Source organism: Micromys minutus (assembly GCF_963924665.1).
Source record: "Micromys minutus genome assembly, chromosome: 20".
Classification (NCBI taxonomy): Eukaryota; Metazoa; Chordata; class Mammalia; order Rodentia; family Muridae; genus Micromys; species Micromys minutus.
The window spans coordinates 13972526-13998139 of NC_137955.1; the positions used below are offsets into that span (position 1 = coordinate 13972526).

At 40.5% G+C, this 25614-nt stretch overlaps 1 protein-coding gene across 1 annotated transcript in view; it reads left to right on the forward strand.

Moving 5' to 3' along the window:
- The window catches only part of SLC38A9 (solute carrier family 38 member 9), a 69463-nt gene extending 45581 nt beyond the window's left edge, over positions 1–23882 (forward strand). The window contains exons 10-15 of the mRNA XM_080933564.1: positions 675–782; positions 9830–9936; positions 18666–18779; positions 19869–20017; positions 21833–21922; positions 23330–23882. Coding sequence (XP_080789690.1) covers positions 675–782; positions 9830–9936; positions 18666–18779; positions 19869–20017; positions 21833–21922; positions 23330–23495 — 734 coding nt within the window. The 3' untranslated portion in view covers positions 23496–23882. The remainder of the gene's footprint in view (positions 1–674; positions 783–9829; positions 9937–18665; positions 18780–19868; positions 20018–21832; positions 21923–23329) is intronic.
- Positions 23883–25614: the final 1732 nt, after the last annotated feature.

Genomic DNA, 25614 nt, shown 5'->3' on the forward strand with positions numbered 1-25614 from the left:
GGGCATTGAGAAACAGCTCTGATTGTCCTCTGTGATGACTGCGTTTACCTTCTCAGGAGGAATAATCTGGAGTTGCAGCGGTGAGCACACACCTAACAAGGGTACTAACAAGGCCCTGAGTTTGATCTCCAATACTACAAAAACATTTTTAATTAAAAGATACCAATCCTCTAGTTGCTACACTGCGAAAGCTCTGGATGGCACGTGTAGCTATAGCTCATTCACCTTCTCGTGCTCACCATTCTTTCTCTTTTTTACTTTCTTGTCAAATTAACTGGACAAACTTTCCCAGTGTGCTGGTTATCTCTCAACACCAAACCCAAGAGTTGTTGTTTTCACTTTTTTCTTGTATAACTGTCAATTTTGTAGAGGATTTTGCTTGTTGCTTCCACTGGACTCCTAAACTACTGAGCAGTTCCCACTCAGTGAGCGGCTCGTGAGCTCCCTAGTCTTGGTTTTCCTAGGTCTATTTACCCGATTGTTCCAGTCTCTGATAACCCACCAGGCTAGTCATTAGTCTTTAGAATCTAGCTGGTTTTTTTTTTAAATAGCATTAATCAATAAAGATAGTTTCTCCAGTCCAGATTTAAAGTAATCTGTCCGGATTTAAAGTAATCTGTAAAATACGCAAAGATGATAAAAGGTTTCTGGGTTTGTTCCTTTGTCCTTTACAGGTACAGTATCTGTCCTCTACTTGATTTTTGTTGTTACTCTGAAGGCTATTCGCTTAGGATTTCATCTCGAATTTCACTGGTTTGTGCCAACAGAATTTTTTGTACCAGGTGAGTTTGTCAAAATAAGAAACCACTACATAATGAGAATGTGTTCTGCAAGTTAACTGCTGTGGGCTGTTAGCTTAAAACAGGCAACACAAGGTTAATGTGGTACTGTTCACCTGCCATTTCAGAGCTTGGGAGGCAGAGACATTGGATTGCCTTGAGTTCTAGGCCAGCCTGGGCTATGGAGTAAGATGTGCCTCAGGAAAACAAAATGAAATAAATAAGCAATACTGAACAACACGTGGTATTTCAGGCAGCTAGGGATAACCAGGACTTTATTTTTAACTTGATATTGAAGTCTATTTAATTTAATTGCACTTGAAAAACAACTTATTCTCTAGACCTTTCTAAGAAACACATGCTTCGAATATCAGAGACTTAGAACATCATGGTGCATGTTGATACTATTACTCATAAAAATCATTGTTCTTAGCTGGGCACAATGATACGCCTTTGATCCCAGCACTCGGGAGGCAGAGGCCAGTAAGATTGCTATGAGTTTGAGGCCAGCTGGCCTTGTTGTGATCTTCAGGCCAGCCAGGGCTGCATAGTACACATAGTAAGACCCTGTCTACAGGAAAAAAGAAGGAAGGAGGGAAGGGGAGGGGAGGAGAAGAAAGGGAAGGGAGAAAACTCTCCTTGTGGGTTTTTCTGTGTGTAATTTTATTGCTTTCCAGGTTAAGATTACCATTATTAAATGGATTTTGTACCTGTTCCATTTCTCCTCCAGATTATAATGTGACAACTTAGTTTCACCCAAATAGAAAAGATGTAGGACATTTTAAAAAGCACCACTAAAACAATGAATGAATTATTACTCAATGAGAAAAAAGACTATGAAATGAAAATGACTTCTCAAAAATACCTTCCAACTGTTCCTCTACTCATATGCAGATACTTACACAACACAATTAAACCTAAACATAAAATAAATGTTTCTTAAAATGTATAACCAGGGAAAGAAAAACTAGTCATCTGGGAAACAGAAAAGAAGTTTCTAAGCAGATGGTAAGCCATTCATTTCCTATTGCCCAGCTTTACGTAGTACAAAGGAGAAACAACAAAGATTAAACACGGCCAATTTTCATAGTTAGGATCCTAAAATTACTACATTGTGATTAGGGACTGTCTGAAAAATGAAATAAGTTGTCAGTGTTTTCTGAGAGCCTAACTAAATACCAGAGCGATGGAAAGGGTAAGCCTCTACTATCCTCATGAGAAGTCTCCGTATTGTGCAATTCTGATTGAAATTTATATATTCTTATTTCTTTTACAATTATTCATTACATTCATTTATTTATGCACATAGCTCAGCATATGTGTGGATATCACAGGACAATTTTTGAAACTGGTTTTCTCCTTCAACCTGTGGGTTACTGAGTGTTCTAGTCAGGGTTTCTATTGCTGCAACAAAACACCATGACCAGAAAGCAAGTTGGAGAGGAGTTTATTCTGCTTTTACTTTTGCATCACTGTTCATCATCAAAGGAGGTCAGGACAGGAACTCAAGCAGAGCAGGAGCCTGGAGGCTGGAGCTGATGCAGACGCCATGGAGGGGTGCTGCTTACTGGCTTGCTCTCCATGGCTTGTGTAGCCTGCTCTTTTATAGAACCCAGAACTACCAGCCCAGGGTTGACGGCACCCACAAAGGCCTGAGCCCTCTCCCATCAGTCACTAATTAAGAAAATGCCTTACAGCTGGATCTTATGGAGGTATTTTCTCCACTGAGGCTCCTTCCTCTCTGATGACTCTAGTTGTGTGTCAAGTTGACATAGAAGTAGCCAGTACACTGGAACTCAGGTTGTCAGTTTTAATAGCAAGTGCATCTCGCTTGCCCTGTTTTCTTATTTCGAAACCTCGACTTTTTAGAAAGTCTACCATCAGCCTTGCTCTCGGGTAGTAGCTGGGGAAAAACTTAAGCACTTATTAGCCAGACCCAATTTTATATCCTGCCCAGATCCTCCATGAAGTCCATTCTAATAGGCCCAACTCACACCTTCTCTGTCTACACCGATGTCTATGGATATGTCAAGCTCAAGTTGATGAAGGCCAAATACTTATTTAAGTTTCCATCCTGTCAAGCAACCTGCTTGACTTGCTCTTCTCTCAGACTCCTCCACCTTAAAACAAAAGCTGCATATTTTCTGTTTGTTAAACACTCTATAGTCTTTGGCTATTCTCCATCCACACTCAGTCCATCTGCAAATTATGTTTGATTTCTTTTTTCAAAATAGCTGATAATCTGACTTCTTAGCATCTTGACAAAAAGAGCTGTGTCAAGCTATTAATCTCTTGTCTGGATTGGAGTCGTGTCCTCCTAACTGTCTTCTCCACCATAAACGATTCTACACCCAGCAGTTAGAGTAACACTTGTAAAACAACCCAAGCCAGTTTGGCCGTGCATACCTTAAAGGATCTGGAGTTTAAGACCAGCCTGAATGACATAGTAATGTCATTAATCGTCTCAGTACAGGAACAAGACACAAACCAGAACCCACAGGAATCTTTAATGACTTAGGTGTCGTTGAGAATGACACCGGGTCCATCATGTATCCAGTCTGGACTGACTATTCTCATTTACTTGCCTACCGCTTTCCCGCTGACCCGCACCACATCACACTTCTAGCTGTGTGACAATGCTGAGCACATTCCTTATGTCAGAGTGTTGGCAGTCCCTGTCCCCAGTGTCTGAATGCCCTGTCTTCTCAGATCTCCAACTACCCATCCATCCTAGACTCCTTTATTGTCTATAAAGCCCTTATCAGTACTAAATCTTGTATGCAGGTACCTGTGGTATCTGTTACTATGCCTGATTTTAATGAGTCAGGATCTTGGGGTTCCCAACCTACTCTAATCCATTTTTGTTCCTGAGTGTTATCAAGTAGCAAAAGTTGCAGTAAAAGGAATTTATCCAGAAATGTCTCTAAATGTTTTGGGTTCTTGGATTGTGACACAAAAAACTCATTTTCTACTTAAATTATTTGTGTCCTTTGACTGGAATATTACACTCTGAGAAAAGGAGTGGTACTTTTGTCTTTTAAACTACTGTATTACTGTTGTAGTCCTCCCAAATCCTATGGTATTTCCTGGCACACACTGAGTGTAATAAGAAATAAGTATTGAATGTCAGTGAGTTGACTCAACTGTAAAGTCACCTGCTGCTAAGCCTGGTGCCCTGAGGTCAGTCCCCAAGATACACACACTCCGAGGAGAGAACCAGCTCCCTCGAGTTGTCTTCTAACTGCCACACTCATACACACGCACAAAATAAAACAAAGCTCTAAGGGAAGAATTATTAACTAACTCTGTTTTATTTTACTTCCTCCTAAGTCACATTAAAATGCTAGAAACATAATGAAAAGAGAAGTAAGGACAGGCTGTGCGGGAAGACAGAGCAAACTGCAAGACTAGACAGATGCCCAGGGGGACAAACCATGTTTGATGTTTTCTATAGATCGAGAGGGGAGTTTATAATGCTTGAATTAAGTTTGAGAAGGAACTAGCATTAACTAGAGAGTCAAAGGACTAAAAGAGAAGAAAAGTTTTATTTTCTCTAGAAAAACATCTCAATGCACAGCTTACTATGAATTCCATCATAATCATAAAAATAAATACTTGACTTTTCAAATCCAAATAAGAATATTATTTAGCCCTTCTGATCCCATGTTGATTAGCACCAACCACTATATGTGGTCTGTATGCTGCTGGGGGTGGAATCCAGTTCCTTCTTCATGCTTGGCTCAGGCTTAGTGACTAAACCGTACCCCATTGTTATCTAACCTTTAACAACTTTTGTTTGGTTGTGTTTCCCCCTCACTGTGAGGGGAAAGGGGGCAGACAGGGTTTATATGTAGCCTAGGCTGGCCTAATGTACCGTGTACCTGAGGATAGCCTTCAAATCCTGTTTTTCCTTCATTCCTCCATGGTGCTAAGACCACAGGTATACGCCACCATGCTAGGCTAACGTTTAACAGTTAGTATGCTTAAAACTGCAATTAAGATGACATTTCTGAGCTGGAATGTGGCTCATGCCTGTACTGCTGGCACCCAGACGACTGAGCCAGAGGGACTATCACAAATCCGATAGCAATCTGGGCTACATAGTAAGACCTATCTCAAAACAAAACAAAACCAACAAAACCTCAGCCCTCACAAGCTGACTTCGGGGAGATTTAAACACTAGTTTTCTCTCTCTCCCCTTCTCTGTCCCCCTCCCCTCTATGTGTGTATGTGTGTGTCTAAATGCACACCACACAAAGGCCAGAGGTTTGCATATCAAGTGTTTTCCTCAGTCAACCTCTAACCCTTTTTTGAGGCAAAGTCTCAAATGAACCAGAGTTTGTGGATTCCATTTGACTACCCTGACTAGTAACCCTGAGGATCCATCCTCCTGTCTCCGCTTCTCTGGTGCTGGTATGTTTTTTGTTGTTGTTGTTTGGTTGGTTGTTGTTGTAAGCATGTAACTGGGGCTCTGAACTGAAGTCTTCCTGACTACATGGTAAGTACTGACTGAGCCTCCCCCACCCGAACCCCCACTTGGCTATTTTCATAGCATTATTCAGTTAGTTCTGATATAACAAGAAAACCAATGTTTTCCTGCTCGTGTATTTTGAAAAGTTTTGTTGAGAGCAGACTGCATTTTAACCATACATTGATACCATACATTGATACCAGTAGTATCTCTAAATAAAAGAAAATGTCTATCTACTTTTATGTATATACCCTATCCTTTGATGTTTGTTTGCTTTGGAGCTTTAATATTGAGGTAGAATATTCATATGCAAAAATGTGTGAGTTTGATTTCCACAGACTGTAGCTATAATCTGGCCAGTACCCAGGTCAAAACTCCAGTGACTGGATCTTCTCTTCTCATCTGCCACTGTCTCCCTGAAAGAGGAACACCCTTTCCCTAAAAGATTGATGGGCTTGCTTTTCTAACATCACATGGATGGAACACACAGTATATACTGTTTGGGGGCTGGCTCTTTCAGTTAGCATTACCCCGTGCATGTGTTGTATGTAGGTCATTGCTGTTACCACTGCTTTGTGTATCTGCCAGTCTGGTGTTTACCATTACTGAAGATCTGAGCAGTCTTTAAGTTTCTTCTGTAGTTTCATTTTGCAGTACCTTCCACTCTCAAACATCTGGAGGAACATGTGGCTGCTTTCTCATAGGTAGAAACCTAGGTCAAAGAATATGCTGTGTCCTGTTAAGAGATGTTCTCAGACAGCTCTGCGCAGTGGTTGTGCCCAGTCTATGGACTGTTGCTCTGGGTCCTCACCAGCACTTGCTCTTCTTCTCCCCTGGCTTTTCTAATGTATTTCTGTTTGTTGCACTGTGTGTCTTATTTATATTCCACTGATAGCTAATAAAAATGGCACCTCTGTTGCTTTGGTTCTCTATGCAAGGTTTCTCCATGCAACCCTGGTAGCAGGGAAGCCACCATCTTACCTCAGCCTCCTGAGTGCTGGGTTACAGCATGTGTCCTTAGGCCCAGCAAGTAGCACTTACTCTTGTCAATAGACACGTGGATCTGCTTGAAATTGTCTTCACCCTACTCCCTCCACCTCCTAGTATCTGAAATCAGTCTGAGGGCCTTGCATATCCCAGACAAGCACCATAGCTCCATCCCTGCTCTAGCTTGCATCCTCTTTTGACACACATTTTCAAAAGAAAAGATGAAGTGGTTTCAAAATGACTAGCGATTTAGGCCTCTATAAATTCGTTGTAAATGTGTCTTCTTCAATGATGAGGTAATAATCATAGCATGGATGTTATATTCTTTGAAAATTCATATTTGGCATATTTCCATGTGTTTGTGTAAGTGTGTTTCATAACTGTTATTCATAATCAAAAAAAATGAAAGCAACCCAATGTCTGTCCCTGGTCAGTATATAAAGTGTAATGTATCCATATTGTAGAATATTATTCAGCACTAAAAAGGGAGCAGAGTAGTGTGCTTGTGATCACACAACTCTGAATGTACTAAAAACCATTTAAGTTTACACTTTACATGAACAAAACATATGAATTATATTTTTCATAACAATGAAACTCAAGTTTTAACAAAAAAAAAGTCAATCAATTGCAAAAGCCTCAACTTGAAAAGTGCCAAGTTTACAAGGCATCACAGACAAGTTGATTGCCTTGAGACCAGACTAAATGAGTATATCTCAACTCTAAAATTGTTTTAAGTGGAATGCTGATCGTGTCCATGGCTGAGTCCTTCAGTTTTGAAAGCTGTGTTCCTGCTGCATGCCAGGGTTACAGGAAACATGACCCACCATCCTCCGAGAGATGCAGTAACCATCATAATCAAAAGAAACACCCAAGGGATCCTGGAGTACAGAGGGACTGGATGTACATACAACAAGAGGCAGAGAAGGGATCTCCGAGGAATCTATTAATGGCTAAAAGGAGATCTCTAAGAGAAATTGGAGAATTCTTAGGGACGTGCCATGCCCGGTTAAGGCCTGAAGTAGCATGACTCATTTAGGAAATCGTGAGAGTCTGAATGGCTCAAGTGAAAGAATTGTTGAGAAAATGGTAGAAGTCCTAAAAGGCACGGACTGGAGTGAACAGCCTTCTCTTTTAAGCTAAATATAACTCTAAAAGCCAGTCATGACCTCCTCATCCTCCTCCTCCCACACTTGCAAGATAGGCTTTTATGTCCTCAGAAGAGCATCAGAAAGAAGGAAGAATGGTCCTATAGTTCTCTGCTTGGAAACAGAATTTAGAGTGAAGCTCTCCTGCTGGAATACCCCCCAGGAAGGGTGAGGTCAGGGACACTTCCCCTCTGTTAGTCACTCTCACGCCCGTGAAGCACTGTGGGAACCTTCGGGGCTGGGATAGCACTGTTCACGCAGTACCTGATCCTCAGCACCTCATAGAACTGCAGCTGGAGACGCACACCTCTAACCCCAGAGAGGTAGATCCTGAGGATCGTGTAGTTCAAAGTCATTCTCAAGTACATAGTGGGTTTAAGGCAAGCCTGGGCTGCATGAGATCCCGTCGCAAAGCATGAACAGATGATTCAGTAATGAGTGAGCCAGGCCTCAGATCCCTTCTCACTGCCCAGTTCCTCAGACTACTTCCAATACCAACTGGATCAGTTTAGGTTCTCCTGTGAGCAGGTGCCAAAATAGGGCGAGAAGAACAAGAACTGTATTGGGGCAGTGCTTCTGAAAGATTAAAGGGGTTAGGAGCACGACTAAGTATGGTCAAGATACATAGGAAGGAAGAAGAAGAAGGGAAACAGATTGGACAGACAGCAAATCAGAAAGTCCTGGCCAGCCCCTAGCTATGACCCTCAATGCAAATATTGCCTCTAGGATAGTCAAGGGTCGCACAAATGTGCCCAAACCCTAATGCACTGCCACTCTCAGGGTTGGCTAGTAACTGTCAGTGGAAGAATGACTGAGGTAGGAATATGCCGCAGACACGCAAAGGCTGCAAACAGACTATCAGCAATCTCCTTGCTTAGGGTCTCACTTAGGGAGATCTGAGTGTTGTGTTTCCATGGTAACACGCCTAAGTACATGTATGTACATTTAGCTTGTAGAAAGGAAAGTATTGATAAGCCAAAGTTATGTCTGCTCTGCTAATATGGATGGAATTGTTAATTTGTTTCTATATGTATATGAGAAAGATGTTGATGGGGTGGGGCAGCCTTTCGAGACAGGATCTCTCTCTAGCCCAGGCTAAATCTGGAATTTACTAAATAGCCCAGACTGGCCCCGGGCTCGGCCTCCAAATGCTAGGACTGCAGGCATGAACCACCATAACTGGCGATTTGTTTCTCTACTTAGCTGTTTTACTTTGGATTCCAGCAAAAGAGTTTGTTTCTCTGTTAATCTGTTTATCTGCACATGATTTTCTCATCATTTTCAAAAATAGTGCTTTTGTAATTGTGTATGTGTAATGCTGTTGTCAACTAGAAGAGACTTCAGTCCATTAAAAGGTATTGTAAAAAGGTTAGTGAAAAACATTCTTTCTTTTCAGCTAACAAAGGAAGAATTACATTCACGGATAAATGACAGGTGAAAGGTGACAGACAGGAACTGTGACAGAAAACAGAATAAGCCAGGCATGGTGACTCATCCCAGCAACCTGAGTGTGGACCTCCCTGTGTTTAGAGCTGGAGACTGATTCTTAGTGGTTTCCCTTTCTTTCCTCCATCAGTGTAGAGAGGAGGCTTTGTCTACACTTCCGCTCTTTGCACCAAGCTGAATCTGAGGTAGATTGTTCTCTACGTTGCCACAGGCTGTGCCTAGACCTACCAGTACTGCCAAGTAAATTGTAGCGTGATTCCACATTAACTAATTATTTACATATTTATTACCTGCCTCTAAATAGCAGTTATAGAATATTATTTTTAAATAACTATTTATTATAGAAAATTAGGTGGTTAGTTTAAAATAAATTCTATAAACCAAGAAAAACCACAGTAATTCTGTCAACATTTTTTTCTTTCTTTTCTTGAATATATAATCTACAGCTGTTTATGTGCATTTTTTAAAAAATCAAAATCATACTTGACAAGCTTGACTCCTTAGACATTTGTCCTGGTATTAAATCTCGACAGCATAATTTTTAAATACTGCATTCCATTGCAAAACTACATCTTAGCTTATCCAATTTGGTTTTTTAAAAATGCATTTTAGATTTGTCACCCAAGAAACATGAGTAGCCGGTTTTTTCTCTCTGTGATTCCATTTCTAGAGGGACTTTTCTGAGAAGCTCAGGTATTAAAAGAAAGGAAGATTTTGGGCTCATAGACAGACCCTGAATTTAAACCTAATTGTAGGGTCTTAGCTCAGGGTGACTGAGAGAAAGGCACAGAATGCACTTCCTTTTCTTTCTAAGTGTTTTGACCACATAGAATGCTCACCTTGAGGGACATATAAAGGGACATGAATATTCTTATTCCCTGGGGCAAATAATAGTAATAATAATAATAATAATGTTAAAAGAGGTTCTGATTCTAGTGGCTAATACAACTCAAGTTCTACTTAGCATTTTAACGTTTTGCTTTTGTCTTTTCTCCTAGAGATAAGATCTCAGTTTCCACAGTTGATGGGGGTGCTTACTCTGGCCTTCTTTATTCACAATTGTATCATCACACTCTTGAAAAGCAACAAGAACCAAGAAAATAATGTGAGTAGCTAACTCGGAAGCTGCCTCGGTATTTCCTATGTGCAGACTTCAGTCTGTGTTTGAAGCACTTTATGTTTTGAATAAAAGTATGCTATTTGTTTCCACAGCTTAATTTCCAAGTGTAAATTATAAATCAGTGGTCAAACATAGGAAAATTTTAGGTGGTAAGTATTTTAGGCTTTGTAGGCTCTATGATCTTGTTACAGCTGCCCAATCCTGCTGTTGTAGTATGAAAACAGCCACAGACAAATGGATAATATCAAATTTGACCCATAGACCAGAATTTGCCAGATTGCTATAATCTACTAAAAAAATGTAAAAGGTATAGCTAATCAAACTCCAATAATAATTGTAAAAAATTGAAGATTTTTGAATGACAAGAAAAGTACAAAAACTATATGTGAAAGAGAAACTAAATAACAAGTTAATAGATTTAAACATTCAAAAAATTACACTAAATATAAATGTTCCAAGCACTGCAATAAAAAAAATTTTCAGATTTGTTAAAAGTAAAATTAATTACATGGTATGTTTAAGAAATATAGCCTTGGAATATAAGAAAGTCTGTGTTCCTAGCAGCACAAATAATAATGCTCCATCAAAGATGAGTGATTATACTGTACTTCTTATGGATTGATTCGTGTGGAAATACCATAGTGATAGCCATAAAATTTACATTTGAGAAAATGTACTATAGGAATAAGTTCACCCTATGTTTGATTTAGATCTGGGCAGTTACTAATATTATAAAAATTAGTTACAGTTACTCTTAGTTACTGATAATGTAATATTACAGTACTATAATGAGTTTTGTCTAGTTAATACTGCTAGATCATATGTTCTCCATTTGTGTTCCTTTGTTTCTCACTCTCCATATTAAGTCTATTAACTGTTCTAAGCTGGTTTGTGATGGAGTCTATAAGTGAGCATCCTGCACTGCAGAGGAAATGCTTTAATATCAGGTTATTCAGAGACTATGCATTGAAATACAGTCATTCTCTTGGAAAAAGAAAGAAACGAGAACTAAATAAAATGTAATAATACTGAATGTATATTCACTCAGTGATTGGAGAGGGCTTACAGGGTGGCAGAGCAGGTAAAGGCACTTACCTGCAAAGCCTGTCAGCCTGAGGTCAGTCCTTGGGATCCATGCAGTAAAATAGAGAACTGACCCTGGAAAGTTGTCTTCTGAGCTACCACACACACACACAGAGAGAGAGAGAGAGAGAGAGAGAGAGACAGAGACACAGACAGAGACAGACAGACAGACAGAGACAGACAGACAGAGACAGAGAGAGACAGAGAGACAGAGACACAGAGAGAAACTAAAGTAGCCAAGTACACAATTATAATTGGAGTTTTCTTATCTCCTTAATAACTGGTAGAACAGATAGTCAAAAAATTACAAGTGTAGAAAGCATGAAAAATGCCATGAACCTACTTGGTCTAATTGACATTTATAAAAGTCTTCTCAGCAGCAGAATGTATATTCCTTTCAAATACTCTAAAACACATACCAAGATAGGGTATATGCTGGGTCACAAAACAAGTGTCAATAAATGCAAGGGAAAATTATGCCAAGTATGTTCTCTAACCATAACAAAGTAAAAATACAGACTAATAGCTGACATTTGGGAATTTACAAATATATGAAAGTTAGCCAACATCTTTCTATATAACAAGAGAATCAAAGAAGTCACAAGAAAAAAATTAAAAATACTTGAAAGTTACTGAGAAATGAAAATTCAAAATACTAAAACTTATGGAATTGTCCCTAAAGCTATATTTAGAGGGATACATATATCCATAAATACCCACATTAAAAATAAAATAGTGAAAAAAAGAAAAAAATTAATAAAAAATAAAATGGTGAAATCAAAAGCCTGATTTTTCTCTGCTTCCAAGTGCTAAGCAGGGAAATCAGGAGTTCAAGGTTGTCTACCACTACATCGTGAGTTTAAGGCCATCCTGGGCCATGTGAAACCAAGCTTTTCAAAAAACAAAAAGTAGTTTACTAGCAAAGTCATTTTCTTGTTTTGTTTTTTATGAGTGTTGTTGTTGTTGCTGTTGCTGCGTTGTTTTAGACAAGGTTTTATTGTGAAGTCTTGGCTGGCCTGGAACTCACTGTATAGACCAGGTTGGCCTGGAACTCACAATGATCTGCCTCCTGAATGCTAGGATTAATAAGAAGTTAAATTGCAGGTAATTCTCACATTGCATGGTTCCCTGCATGCACGGATTTAATTACTGTGGATCAGATTACATGAGTCCCAATATGGTTCAAATTTTAGTCAGCCCATGATTTGAATTATGGGCGTTGAATAAATAAGGCTCACTACCCTCCGTTCAGAAACCACTGTAAAGAACAAGGGCGTAGCATGATTAATGACAGACAAGTCACCATCCTTAGAAACCAGGCTGGGGTGAAGGAGGTTCCGTTCAAACTACTCTTAAGCTTTAAAAAAACAAAACATTCTAATGCTCAATGCTTCTGATCAATTCATTTATTTGTTTGTTCGTTTATTGCAATGCTGGGTATTGAACCTAGGGCCCTGTGCATGTGAGGAGCACTATACCACTTAGCTACACCCCCAGACCCTTTGTTGCTATCATTTAAATTACATGCTAGTATTTCTTTCATTTCCTTCTCCATTTGTAGCAAATACTAAGAATTTAGTGTTCTAACAAGAACTGTCAAAGGCCACACAGCCATCATGATTTCATCACTGCGATGGGTAGTCACAGCATCCAGATGCAGACTGTCAGTGCTTGACTTTTACTCCCAAAAGTCTCAAGTAGAATTGCTTTTCCAGGAAGTCAGGCCTATGTGTTTGGATGGGTATATGCATCTTCGTGAGAAGCTGAGAACTGGAGAGAGACATCAGTGCCTTGGTTCCCTGTCCCCAGGGCTGAGGAGGTCTCTGTCTCATCACAACAGCCCAGGGGCTACAGGTGGAGGTCAGTGGAGTGTGCCTGCTCAGAACGTGCTCAGCACGTGTGAAGCGTGAGGTTAAGGGTCAGCAGCACATACAGACAGACTAGAATGCTGGATGCATGGCTTGTTCTGCTGAGTATATTAGGTGACTAATAAAATCTGCCTTCAGCTTTTGTCACTGATAGAAATTTTTTTTTTTTTTTTAGTTCTTTGCAACCTTCTTTTGTGTGTATGGTGTTTATATACATGTAGAAATCAGAATCAGTTTGTTCCTTCTATCACATGGATCCTGAGGTTTGACAAGTACCTTTACCTGCTGAGCCATGCAGTGGCTCTGGCCCTAGTTTAACATTTTTTGTATAAAGCATTTGTACTTCATTCGAACTTATTGAATGTTCATTACTACTCAGAAAATTAACATGTATGAAGTACTATGTGCTGATGGCGTTCTGATCATTCTAAATGTATGCAAATATGTAGTGTCTTGATTATACCAAAACTGACTTTTCTATTGGCATAAATAAGGCTATGTGGACACCACATGTTTAATGATTATACTTTTTGAGAGCTTTCGTTAGCTAACTTGACTAAAAAAAAAAAAAGAAAAAGGCCGGTTAATGGTGTGATACAAAATTTCCTTGGGATTAAAGTCAGAAAACATAAGCCATGATAGCATTTGAAAATAGAAAGCCAGTTGTTCCCTCCAGTGCCCCACAGCTGGACCTGACACCTCCCTCCCTGGCACTTTTGAAGAGTAGTAAAGCCCTCAGCAGCTACCCAAGCAGGATGGCCTGGCTTTCCAAGAGAGGTCAGCCCTCTCTGACCATGCGTCCAACATTCTACTCTGTTCTGTGTATGTGCTGCTGGTCCTTAACCTGTGACTTCCCTTGCTGAACCTTGTCACTAAGTTCAACTTTGTATGTGTGTTTCTCAACTGTATCTTATTTCTATTCCCTAAAGCAGACTTGACCAGGAAAACATTAGGGGTTGAAAACGAATTTATTATCAAACTACATAGTCTATATGGATATGGATTCCCTTATGCTGAGCTTTCTGTTTAATTTGATTGTGTCTATGTGGCTGTTGTCCAGCTTTGATCTTTAAAGTGATTTGAGATACCCTTTTTTTAAAATGGAACAAACGAATCTTTACCAAGTGTAAACAACTAAGATGTTTTTATAGAAAAGTTCAGGGTAGATCTGTATGGTTGTCATTTTTCTTAGTGAGTGCTTTACAGGGTAGTATTTTCACTATGAACAGTGCTTGGAACAAACAACAAACAGAAGGGTTCCCAGGTTTGCTTTCGATCTTACTGCAAATCTGCTCCTCCTTTGGAGTCGACCTCCTACCTGTCTTCAGTTCCTTGGTCTTCCAGTCATTGCTTCCATATAGGTAGAGGGGGTGAACGAACTGTGTAGACTCCTTGACAGTCTAATATCACCACCTCTGTCTCCTTCTAAACGTACTATTTGCTTAGAGCCTCCCCCACCCCTGCCCACTCTAAACCAGTGCCTCAGTGTAGCCCAGGCTGCCCTCAAACTCACTGTGTGACTGAACATCTGACTCTCCTTTCTCTGCCTCCCAGTTGCTGAGGTTTAAATGGGATCCATCACCTTAGTGGCTCTGGTTGTGGATTGATGTTAGGGTGATACGTGATTGGACAGTGGAGAGGTGGGAGAAGAAAAGGTAGGAAAACGGAAGAGGAGGAGATGGAGGGGGAAACCAAGATGGAGCTGGAGAAAGCAGACCTAGATCCTGGTGACAGTAATTGGTGATAGGTAGATATGAATATTCTAAAGGGATTCTATAGGTCTCTTTATCTCTTATAGGAGGGCAGTTTGAATCTTTGTCTATTGAATATAATATTATTTATGGATTGAGAATTTAATATATATAAAATAATATATAAAACCATGAAAAGCTACCAGGATTTAGAGTCATGTTTGTGCCTGGTGGTAGAGGAAAGGAACATGCGGGGTGGTCGTATCCACCTGGGACAGAAGCAACGGGGCCAATGGAGTAAACCACCAGGGAAGAGAATCTCGTGGAGAGTGTAGCTTGCAGACCAATGACCGAATCTGTGCTCATCTCCACACAAGAGCGGTATCCACAGAGTGAGACCTCGGGGACCAATAAAGGAATAAACCATCGATTTATATTCACTACAACACCTAGTTTTCCAGAAGATACCTCTCCCTCCCTCTTCCATGAGAGGGGGTTTTAGACGTCTGTATTTTAGGCCTAGTGCAGAGATGACATGGGTGTGAAAGAATAGCAAGCCCCAATATGAGAGTGCTATTCATGGCAACATGATTCAGTCCCACTGAGCCTCGGCTATTTTATAATGAAAGTATCATTTCTGCTCATCAGTATTTCCTCAGGAAAACAGACACACAACTTCTGAATTGCTCTTACTGTGTGCCAAGTGCATGAAACAGGGCTGTCCTCACGGGCATTAGCATTTCCTTATATCTCTAATGATACTTTCCTGTTACATTCTTTGTTACTCCTTTTTACCTCTCTTAAATTATTAAACATGGCTTAAATACCTAGACCAGTAAACTCTTGATCATAGTAGCTAAGTTTATACAGTTTGTCACCAGAATAACCTTGTTTGGAGATAGGATATACTGGTTTCACCAAACTATTCGCCATATAACCATGAGCAAATTTTTGTGACTTCTGTGCATAGTTTAACTCATCTGTAAAGAAATGGGCTGCCTCTGTGTTATAAGGTTTTATGGGGATCAGATGAGATGACCTGTGGTGGCTTACTGTAGATGCTGGTAGATATAGTCTTACCTATATTGAGTTCCTGCCATTGTTACCAGGACGTTCCCCAGCAAGACCACCATGCCTGTGGGTGAGCAAAGGGTAGGAGAAGAAGCACTCTGGAGACAACTGCGGGGAATAGTATCTGCCTTATTGCATGTGAGCAGCCACTTCTATAGTAGAGGTCTGCCGACGGTGACTGTTGGCACGTTACCTCAGTCTGGACAGTGAGCGCTCATACACCAGTGTCTGGCTGGGGAAGACACATTAAAGGAGACCTGGAGAGCGCAGACTCAGGCTGCTTCAGAACTTAGTGTTCTGGCGTCTGGGGCACGGTGTGCTGTGCTTCTTACTTAGAAGTTCAGTGTGCCAGGAAGGCTGGCTGCCAGCTCGTGCCTGCATTTTCTCCTACAAGTTCCTGTTATGTCCAATATTGTCCTGGCTATTGGAAGTATAAGCTTAAAAGAAAACAGTCTTGTCTCTAGGGTCTCATAGTCCAGTGGTATTTCCATCTATTTGGAGGGGAAAAAATTGATAAAAGAACTAATAACTGTTTTTAATATCAAGGGACATCTTTTCACTTGAGAACTTTTTTCAAAAAATTGATTATTTTGGGAAGTAAAGCAATGACTTAGCCTTTAAGTGTGTGAACTGTCTTTGCAGAGAGCCCCAGTTCAGTTCCCAGCACCTACATTGGGCAGCTCACAACTGCTTGTAACTCAAGCTCCAAAGAATCCGACACCCTCTAATTGCCCCTGTGAACACATGCACTCCTATGCACACATACTGACACACAGACCTAGGCACATGCATCAATTAAACAATGATGTAATAACTTTCAAGTGGGTTGTTTCTGTAATGAAATTAGAACAAGTATGGCCATGTGTGGCCAGTACCCTGAAAAGACAGAAGTGGAAGGAACACAGTTTTGTTGGGAAGCACTGGCACCTTAACCATAGAATAATCCTTCACGGCTCCTGGGATTTCACTAAGGTACTTGTTTTACAGGAAGTCGGACTAAAGTGATTCAGGTGGTATATAAGTTAAGACTATCAGTGAAATCCTTCTATCCTCTCTCTCTCTCTCTCTCTCTCTCTCTCTCTCTCTCTCTCTCTCTCTCTCTCTCTCTCTCTCTCTCTCTGTCTATATATCTATCTCTCTCTGACACAGATGATTCTGCCTTTTGGGGGTTTGTCTTTTGTTTGTTCCACTGTGTGTGCATGCATGCAATGCATATGTGTGGACATGTGGAGAAGCCCAAGGTTGAAGTTGGGAATCATCCTGGATTGTGCTTACCACTTCATTGAAGCAGAGTCTCTGTGTCACACCCAGAGCGCACAGATGTGGCTAGGCTTCCCAGTCACTTTTACTCTTTGGATTGGCATTGATGTGGGTTAATGGAGATCTGAACTCTGGTCCTTTAACTACTGAGCCATCTCCCCAGATCCCCACGATTTTTTTTCTTAAAGAGACTATATCGGGCTGGACAGCTGGTTCAGCTTGTTCTGCTTCTCAGAGAACCTAAGTTAATTCTCAACACCCACATTAGGTACCCACAGCCACCAAAACTCCAGCTCCAGGGGGACTGTGGGGTGCCAGCACTTACATTCACCCACAAGCACACATATGCATAAAAATAATATTTTTTAAAGGAATCCGCCTTAATTTTTGAGTCAGATTGAGTAGGTAGAGACTGGAATGTCTTGAAAGCTTGTCATTGAAGCCAACTACTTTTTGATGTGAAAATAGGATTCCTTGGTTTGTTTTTGCTGATCCCACACAAGAGTGGGACACAACCCCAGGGGACACTGAATTCTAGCCTGAGCTAAGCGCTGGAGCTTCTTGAACTGAGGAGGAAGGCCTTGGAAGCCCCTCCTGAGCTGTGAGCTCTCACGGAGGTTTGAAAGACCTGGGACCGATTTGCATAACTAGCTCCCAAGGCCTAGGCCCTATCTCTTTCTGAAAGGGAGTCCTAAGCTGTGTTGTTAGTTTCCAACTGACCTGAAGGTTTCTCACAGGTTGTTGTTTGCTTCTCAACCAGATTTATGAATCTCAAGTTTATAAACCGCTGTTGCTGTGTTAGCCCATTTTAAAACTCATTCAGAAAAATCTAGAATATTCTCTAGTTCCAGACATCCTTGCCATACCACCCACCTTAAAAAATCACATAGAATTTTCTTCCTAATCTGTTTTCCTAGCTTTGGGGTTACTTCTATCTGAAACGAGTAGGTCTGTTGGTGCAGTTCCTTTGTGTACAGTTGTTTGGCTGTCATTTAAGTGCTGCAGACAGTTTGCAAGCTGTGGAGTCCGGCTCTGCTTGGATCCAGCAGCTGGCTGCCCTCCGTGTCTTGGAGCTTTTTATTTTGCATGAACTGGGAGGGTGGGAACAGCAGTAGAAAAAAGCAGGCTGCTTGGTTCAATAGTCTGTGTTTGTTTGCTGATTCCGGTAATAGCTTCGGACAGCTATTTGAACAGCTGCTGTAAAAATGCCCTTTTGTTTTATGTTTAAGTTTGTAAGGCTTGTCCTTAGTGCTCACTTGTCTGCTCTTTAACTAGTGTTCCTTCTTCATTAAATATCTTATAATATCTTCTACTCCTGTGGCCTACGCATACTTTGATGATAACAGCTAATTTGCTAAAAAAGATTTTTTTTAAATTTGCAGGTGAAGCAAAAGTGGCTTATACTCTCTCGTTGTCTTTGTTATTATACTTGTTTTTTTAATTTGACAAATGTTACCTTTTGAAATTAAGACTTCAGTCATGTTAAAACCACAGTTTATATTAGCATCCAAAATCTTCTAGTTTAATCTACATACTCTAGAAAAGTTTTAAAAAATAAAAATTAGAGTAATTTAATCAGATTTATACATGTATATGTGTCTGTGTTTTACTGCATTCTGTGAAAATATACGAACATACAGAATAAAAAGATAAACTTGGATTTCTCTGTCATCCGTACTTAAGTAGACTTACTATGACTTCTTTGTATTGATCGAGCATTTTAATCTGTGTTTGCATACAGGTGAGAGACCTGTGCATTGCTTATATGCTGGTGACATTGACCTATCTCTATATTGGTGTCCTGGTTTTTGCATCATTCCCCTCGCCTCCGTTACCCAAAGATTGTATTGAACAGGTAAGGCACTAACTTGTATTAAAACTTAGAAATAATAGCATCTTCAGTATTAAAGAATTTCTTATGAAAAACACCATATCATGGGTGACTTTCTGGTCAGAGGTAACCCTCTTGGAGTTCAGTGGTGGTGTTTTAAGCGAGTTACAAAGTGTGTTTCAGCAGCGTTGATAATGTTCTCTACAAGGAGACAGCAGCTGCTGTGGTGTGGTAGCTGCAAATGTTCTCTTTGTGGAAGTTCTGTGGCTGCCAAGCATTTACAGAAACTTTCCCCCATAGGAATATGTCTGCATAAAGCTCTCTTCCCAGGGAAGAGGAATATTTGTAGTATTCATAGTTGAAAGGAAAAGTGCAATTCTCAATTAAATTTTTTAGATACCCAACTGAAAGGAAAAAAGCAAGCCTAAGTATAAAAGTAAATCCTTCCTGCTTAGTGCTGGATACAAGAGCCGATGGCACAAGGAGTCAGATGCACACTCACCATGCACAGGTGACAGATGCACACTCACCATGCACAGGTGACAGATGCACACTCACCATGCACAGGTGACAGATGCACACTCACCATGCACAGGTGACAGATGCACACTCACCATGCACAGGTGACAGATGCACACTCACCATGCACAGGTGACAGATGCACACTCACCGTGCACACTCTTTGAAAGTGCTGCAGTGTCAAAGGAAGAAAAGGCAGAAAACTATAGCAAAGATACAGTGCCATCAAATTTAATTTGCCATTTAAGTAAATTAGGAACAGATTTGCTTATTGTATTTGAACTTTGTACAGCCTTGTTTCTTGGTCTGTCTGTTGTGAAGAACAAAGTTTTCTTTATTATTCTAATATAGAGTAATATTCAGTCCAGAACATTTATAAAATATATGCCAGTGTCGATTTTTAATTAGTTTCTAAGTATGTAATTTTAGTTTCTAATTACCTCTTGACAAATAGTTAGCAAGCAGTTTGTAGATGGGCATCGGTTCATAAACCACTATTTGGGGATTGCCTTTGTGCAAACTCAGCAGAAAATGTTGTGAACTTGAATGTGCTGAACTGCATTTTGACATGACTTCATTGTCTTTCTTGACTAGAACTTCTTAGACAACTTCCCTAGCGGTGACATCTTGTCCTTCATTGCAAGGATATTCCTGCTGTTCCAGATGGTGACTGTGTACCCACTCTTAGGCTACTTGGCTCGAGTTCAGCTCTTGGGCCATATCTTCGGTGACATTTATCCTAGGTAAGGGTTCTTCTCTTGACCAGCAAGATGTGCCAAGCAACAAATGACAGTTCAAATAGGTCAGTTTAAAATGTGACAGATCCTTTGGCTATAAAAAAAAATTGCCTAATGAAATGGTTACTAAAGGATTAGCACACTGTTTCCCAGAAGAGTTTTAAATAGAGAAGGCGCTCCCTTGTCTGGGACAATGTGATGTCCACTCCTTCCAGGAGAGTCAGTCAGCTTTGATGTTTGCTATATTTATGTGAGCAGTTAACAGCTACTGAGAACACCTTGCTAAGAAGTTTATAGCACTTGGAACCGATACTGGTGGGTATGCTAGTAAGAGGCAGTACTTCTAATTACTGGATACTAACTCATGTATGTTTATTATTAGTAGTTGTATATTTTCATAGAAATCCTCGGTATTTAGTGTTGAAGGTGAGACATAGAATGAGTTTAATTTCTTATGTACTTAAAACAAGTTTGAATTGTTAAACTTTTAAATTGGGAATTTTAGCTTATTAGTAAGCATGGGGGAATTGTGCGCTCTTTTTAAAAAGCTCTGTTGGAGTAGTTACCCTTATCCAAGAGAGATGTCCACAGAGCGTCATTGTGTTTCCAGACTTCCCTGTGACAGGTACACACTGTCATTTGCCCTACAGTCGCATGCTCCACAGACAGTGTATGCATTTCTGGACTCAGGGCTTCTCTATACTCAGACATTTTATTGAAGATTACCAGGATCCTTCATTTCCAAAGACACATCCATCAATATTTAATGTGAAAATTAAACTTGGGTGTGCAGGTGTACCTGATTGCTTCCCTGTGAACACAGAGTATCAAAATGATATATACTCCAAGTATGAGATCCAAAAAACTAAGCTTTGCCCTTCACCCTGTGGGCGATGGAAATCAAACCTAGGCCTTGAGCATATTAGGTGAATGTGGACCACTGAGCTGTATCCCCAGCCCTCTCACGGATGTAGTTAATAAATATCTTTTGTTTTGTTTTGTTTTCTTTTGAAAGTGTTGGAGTGAGAATTCCAGTAGAGAATACAGGCAGGTGCCTTTGCCCCATGTGTTGCTTTTGTAAATCATATGGTGTCTTGCTCTGTTATGAGAACGCTGTTTACCTCCAAGTCTTCTGAAAAAGAATTCACTTGGAAAAAGGTTTTCTTTTAGTAAAACAACAAAGGTATAAAAAGTTGAAGGCTGAAATTCTGGGTGAATAATAAAATCTTGATACCTAATATCTCTGTCATTTACCAAGATGTGTGCTAACCACATATTAGCATGAATACTTTTCCTTTTCATACATTGACAATATTCTCCCCCATATCTTCTTACCCTCCATTTTTTTCTTTAGATTTTTTTGTTTAGTGAAAATTCAACTAGCTTCTTTCCAAATTATTTAGGTAGTTCTTGGTTATCTACATAAATAATGATATTAGCGTTTAATAGTTTTTCTGTGTTTTGTCAAGTAACCTGTTGGTTTTCTTGTTCTGTAGTTTTCTTATTTTTCTACAAGTATCTTAATAGTTTTTTTCATGGTTCTGTTTTCTCAAGATATTCCAAATAAGATTATATATAGAATGTGCACTCTGGTGCATACTCCTAGTTTGCATTTACAAAATTTGCCTTTTTATTTAATTGGATTAAAAGGCCAATCTCACTGTCTCATTACCAGCACTGAGTAGTGTATTTCAGTTTTTCTGGCAGATTAAAGACAATCATTTTAAAGAGGTTAAGAATGGATTTTATTCTCCTAAAAATTGATTATAACTTACCTGTTTTGTATTTTTTTCTTTTATATAAACTCTCTTCTTCTACTAGCATTTTCCATGTGCTGATTCTTAACTTAGTTATTGTGGGAGCTGGAGTGACCATGGCCTGTTTCTACCCAAACATAGGAGGGATCATAAGGTATGATTCTGCAAATCATGTTCTGGTATCATCACTACTGTTGATTTTTAACTGAATGAATTTTCTGTCCGTGTTTAAGACTGGTAGTGTGCAAGTATACTTTCTGATGTTTGGTAGGGTGCTCATTAAATTTCATTGTTGCTGACCTCTGGTAGAGAAGGGGCTGTGGGAGCAAGTGTTCTGTGTCACCCATGAGGGACAGTGTTCTGTCTGTGGAGCCTGTGGGACACAGTATTCTGTGGGGCCTGTAGGGAGAGTGTTCTGTGGGGCCTGTGGGGAGAGTGTTCTGTGGGGCCTGAGGGGAGAGTGTTCTGTGGGGAGAGTGTTCTGTGGGGCCTGAGGGGAGAGTGTTCTGTGGGGAGAGTGTTCTGTGGGGAGAGTGTTCTGTGGAGGAGAGTGTTCTGTGGGGAGAGTGTTCTGTGGGGAGAGTGTTCTGTGGGGAGAGTGTTCTGTGGGGCCTGTGGAGGAGAGTGTTCTGTGGGGAGAGTGTTCTGTGGGGAGAGTGTTCTGTGGGGAGAGTGTTCTGTGGGGAGAGTGTTCTGTGGGGACTGTGGGGAGAGTGTTCTGTGGGGAGAGTGTTCTGTGGGGACTGTGGGGAGAGTGTTCTGTGGGGAGAGTGTTCTGTGGGGACTGTGGGGAGAGTGTTCTGTGGGGAGAGTGTTCTGTGGGGACTGTGGGGAGAGTGTTCTGTGGGGAGAGTGTTCTGTGGGGAGAGTGTTCTGTGGGGACTGTGGGGAGAGTGTTCTGTGGGGCCTGTGGATATAATGGACTTTAAAGTTCCTGTTAAAGTATTTTTAAAAATGGGGGAAATTCCTGCTTCTCTGTCACAAACTTATTTAAGGATTTCTGTCATCCTTAATAATTATTATGCTGAATGCTACAGACAAATTCATCTTTTCTCATTCATAAATAGATGCTCACAAATCCTGAATGACTTGATAAAGGTAAAAAATGAGTCTAGGGATGTAGCTCATTTGGTACTGTGCTTTGGCCCCAGGGCTCCATCCCCAGCACCTCATAAACCAATATGATGTTTGACGTACTTCATTTAGGAAGCAGAGGCAGGAAAACATCCTCAGCTATATTACAAGTTCAAGGCCAGCTAGGTCTACACAAGATGCTTCCTTAAAAAGATCAAAACAAGTGAAAGCCCGTCTCCCGATGTCTCTGAGATTTTATGAATAGAAATAAATGAATGAATAAAAAAATCTTTACTGTGCAGATACAAGAAGGAAATGGTATTTTTATTAATTTAAAGGAAACAAGTTTTAAACTCATATGTCAGTAACAAATGACAAATTTTGTTTCAAAGTAAGACTGAGAACAGTTTAAATCATACTGTATTTACTTAACTATAAAGCATCAGAAATACACTAAAACTACTTAAGCGGAACGTCTCTTTTGCAGGTACTCGGGGGCAGCATGCGGCCTGGCTTTTGTGTTCATATACCCTTCTCTCATCTACATAATCTCCCTGCACCAAGAGGATCGTCTGACATGGCCTAAGTTAGTGTTTCATGTGATCATCATCATTTTGGGCCTGGCGAACCTGATTGCTCAGTTTTTCATGTGAAAGCTCTTTTCTCAAGATTTCTCATGGTGTTCTGAACCTTGGCCACCGTTCTGCATAAAAGAACTTGAAAATGCTGTCACTGCTGTGATTCTAAGTGTTGTTCTGAGACCACTGGAAGCAAGGGGAATGATGGTCTGCTCACAAGTGTTTCTGTACTTGACCTTTCAGTGACCCTCTTTCCCATGTATCCAAATAGAAATGTGGTAGGAATCCTACTGATGTTTTGTTGATAAGTTAGGTGGGCATGTTTCACCTACAGCAAAGACTCTCAGGGGTCTTGGGTCATGTTGCTAGACCCTATGTGTGTTTCAGTGTACACCCTTCTACCTTCTTACTTGCTGGACCGCTTCTACAGTTTGCCCAAACCTCTGCTGTCTCTAACAGTAAAACAAATACCTCATTTTAAAAGAAGTTTCCATGGCATCATTATTAATGAGATGAATTCCTAACTCAATACTTAATCTGAAGAACAAAACACTTTAAATAGTGGCAGTCCCTCAGAAACTGTGTGTGGAATAGGGCCAGTGGGATAGCTTGTGTGTCAGTGAGCACTTAGGAGACAGGGTAAGAGGAACTGGATGTTGTTTGCTTTCGTTTTTCTCCTTGAGAAAGGCTTTCTCTGTATTTCCCCCTTGCTGTCCTAAAACTCACTCTGGGGACCAAACTGGTTATGGCCAGTTTGAAACCAGACTGGCTATATAAAATCTTGTCTCAAGTCACTAAAAGAAAAGAGAGAAAACAAAAAGGAGTTAGGTGTCAGATCAACTTGTGCAGAGTCTGTTGCTGACTCTTAATTCGAATCCAGCCCCAGTGACTTAGATTGAGGTTACGATCCCAAGCCAGATCTCACACTGGAACAAAAGCAGTTGTCCTTGCTTGCCCTTGAGAACAGCAAGGACTGTAACAGCCCAGTGGAGGAAGCACAGTGGAGATGGGTGTGTGATGCTCTTCAGAGAGAAAGGAATATCGAGGGTGGGACTGCCCAGTGTACCAGGTCCTCCTGGTTCATCTATCTGCTCCTTAACAGGAAGGGAAGAGGTAGGTCTCCTCAGGAAAAGCTTCTGATAAGACCGAGAAATCCAGATCTTTAGAGCCGGCCCTCCTGCCCGCTTCCTTCTGAACAAAACGCTAAACCAGAGTCCAGAACTGACTGTCTTCTGTGTAACACAATCTGTGATCTACTCACAACTACAGGCATCTGGATTCCTCTTGTCTTGACTGAATTGTTTAAAATGTATCATGATTCCACTTCCCAGGACAGTGCCACGTTGAAAAAGGCAGGTAAAATGTTTTTTGTAGATCTAGTGAGCAGCCCCAGATCTCAGACCAGCTTTCATTTCTTTAAGCTTAGCTTTACCTCCTATTAGAGCACAGGTCTGTGTTTATAAGGATCTGTAATTTCTCACACTTTTAAGTCTTATCATGAAAACTGCCAAGCAAATGCACCAATAGGAAAAACTCCCAGCATACCCATCCCTGGTTTTAGTAATTATAGAATTGGCTGAATTTGCTTCTCCTGCTCCCTCCTGCTTTTTCTTTTCTGCTGACATTTAAAAACCAGTCTCAGACGTATGTCATTTCATTTCTACAGACTTTAATATTCAGCTAATAGTCCAAACTTTGAGCCTAGTTACATGTACAGTGGAGCTAGTCTCAAAAGCTCTGGCTCGCAGAGACAGCTGTAGACACTAGGTTGCGTGGGAGCCCATGAGAAACTCTGGAACTTCATGACTGTAAAGTCTTCCGTTAAGAGACATTTGGGTCAGAACTGGGTGTTGTAAGAGACGTTCCTGACTTAATCTCACTATGTTCTTAGTAGTTTCTTTTGTCTTTGAGAACTTTAGAGACGTTTACTCCTTTTCTTCTCCCCAAAGACATTCTTGAATGCTTTAACAATCAAGGATAATTGGATGTGGTTTTGCCCATTTCATAGATAAAAAGAAATATGGCAAGGAATGCTACCCTCCAGATGAGAAAATAATACGGATTTATGCTTTTGTTTTCTTAAGGACACGTAACAATTTAGACCTCCTCCTGATGTTCTGTCAGCCAAGCCAAATGACTCTGTCTCCTTATGTTTTTGTTTTTGTCTTCCTCATGAGACCCCCCCTAGGCCTGC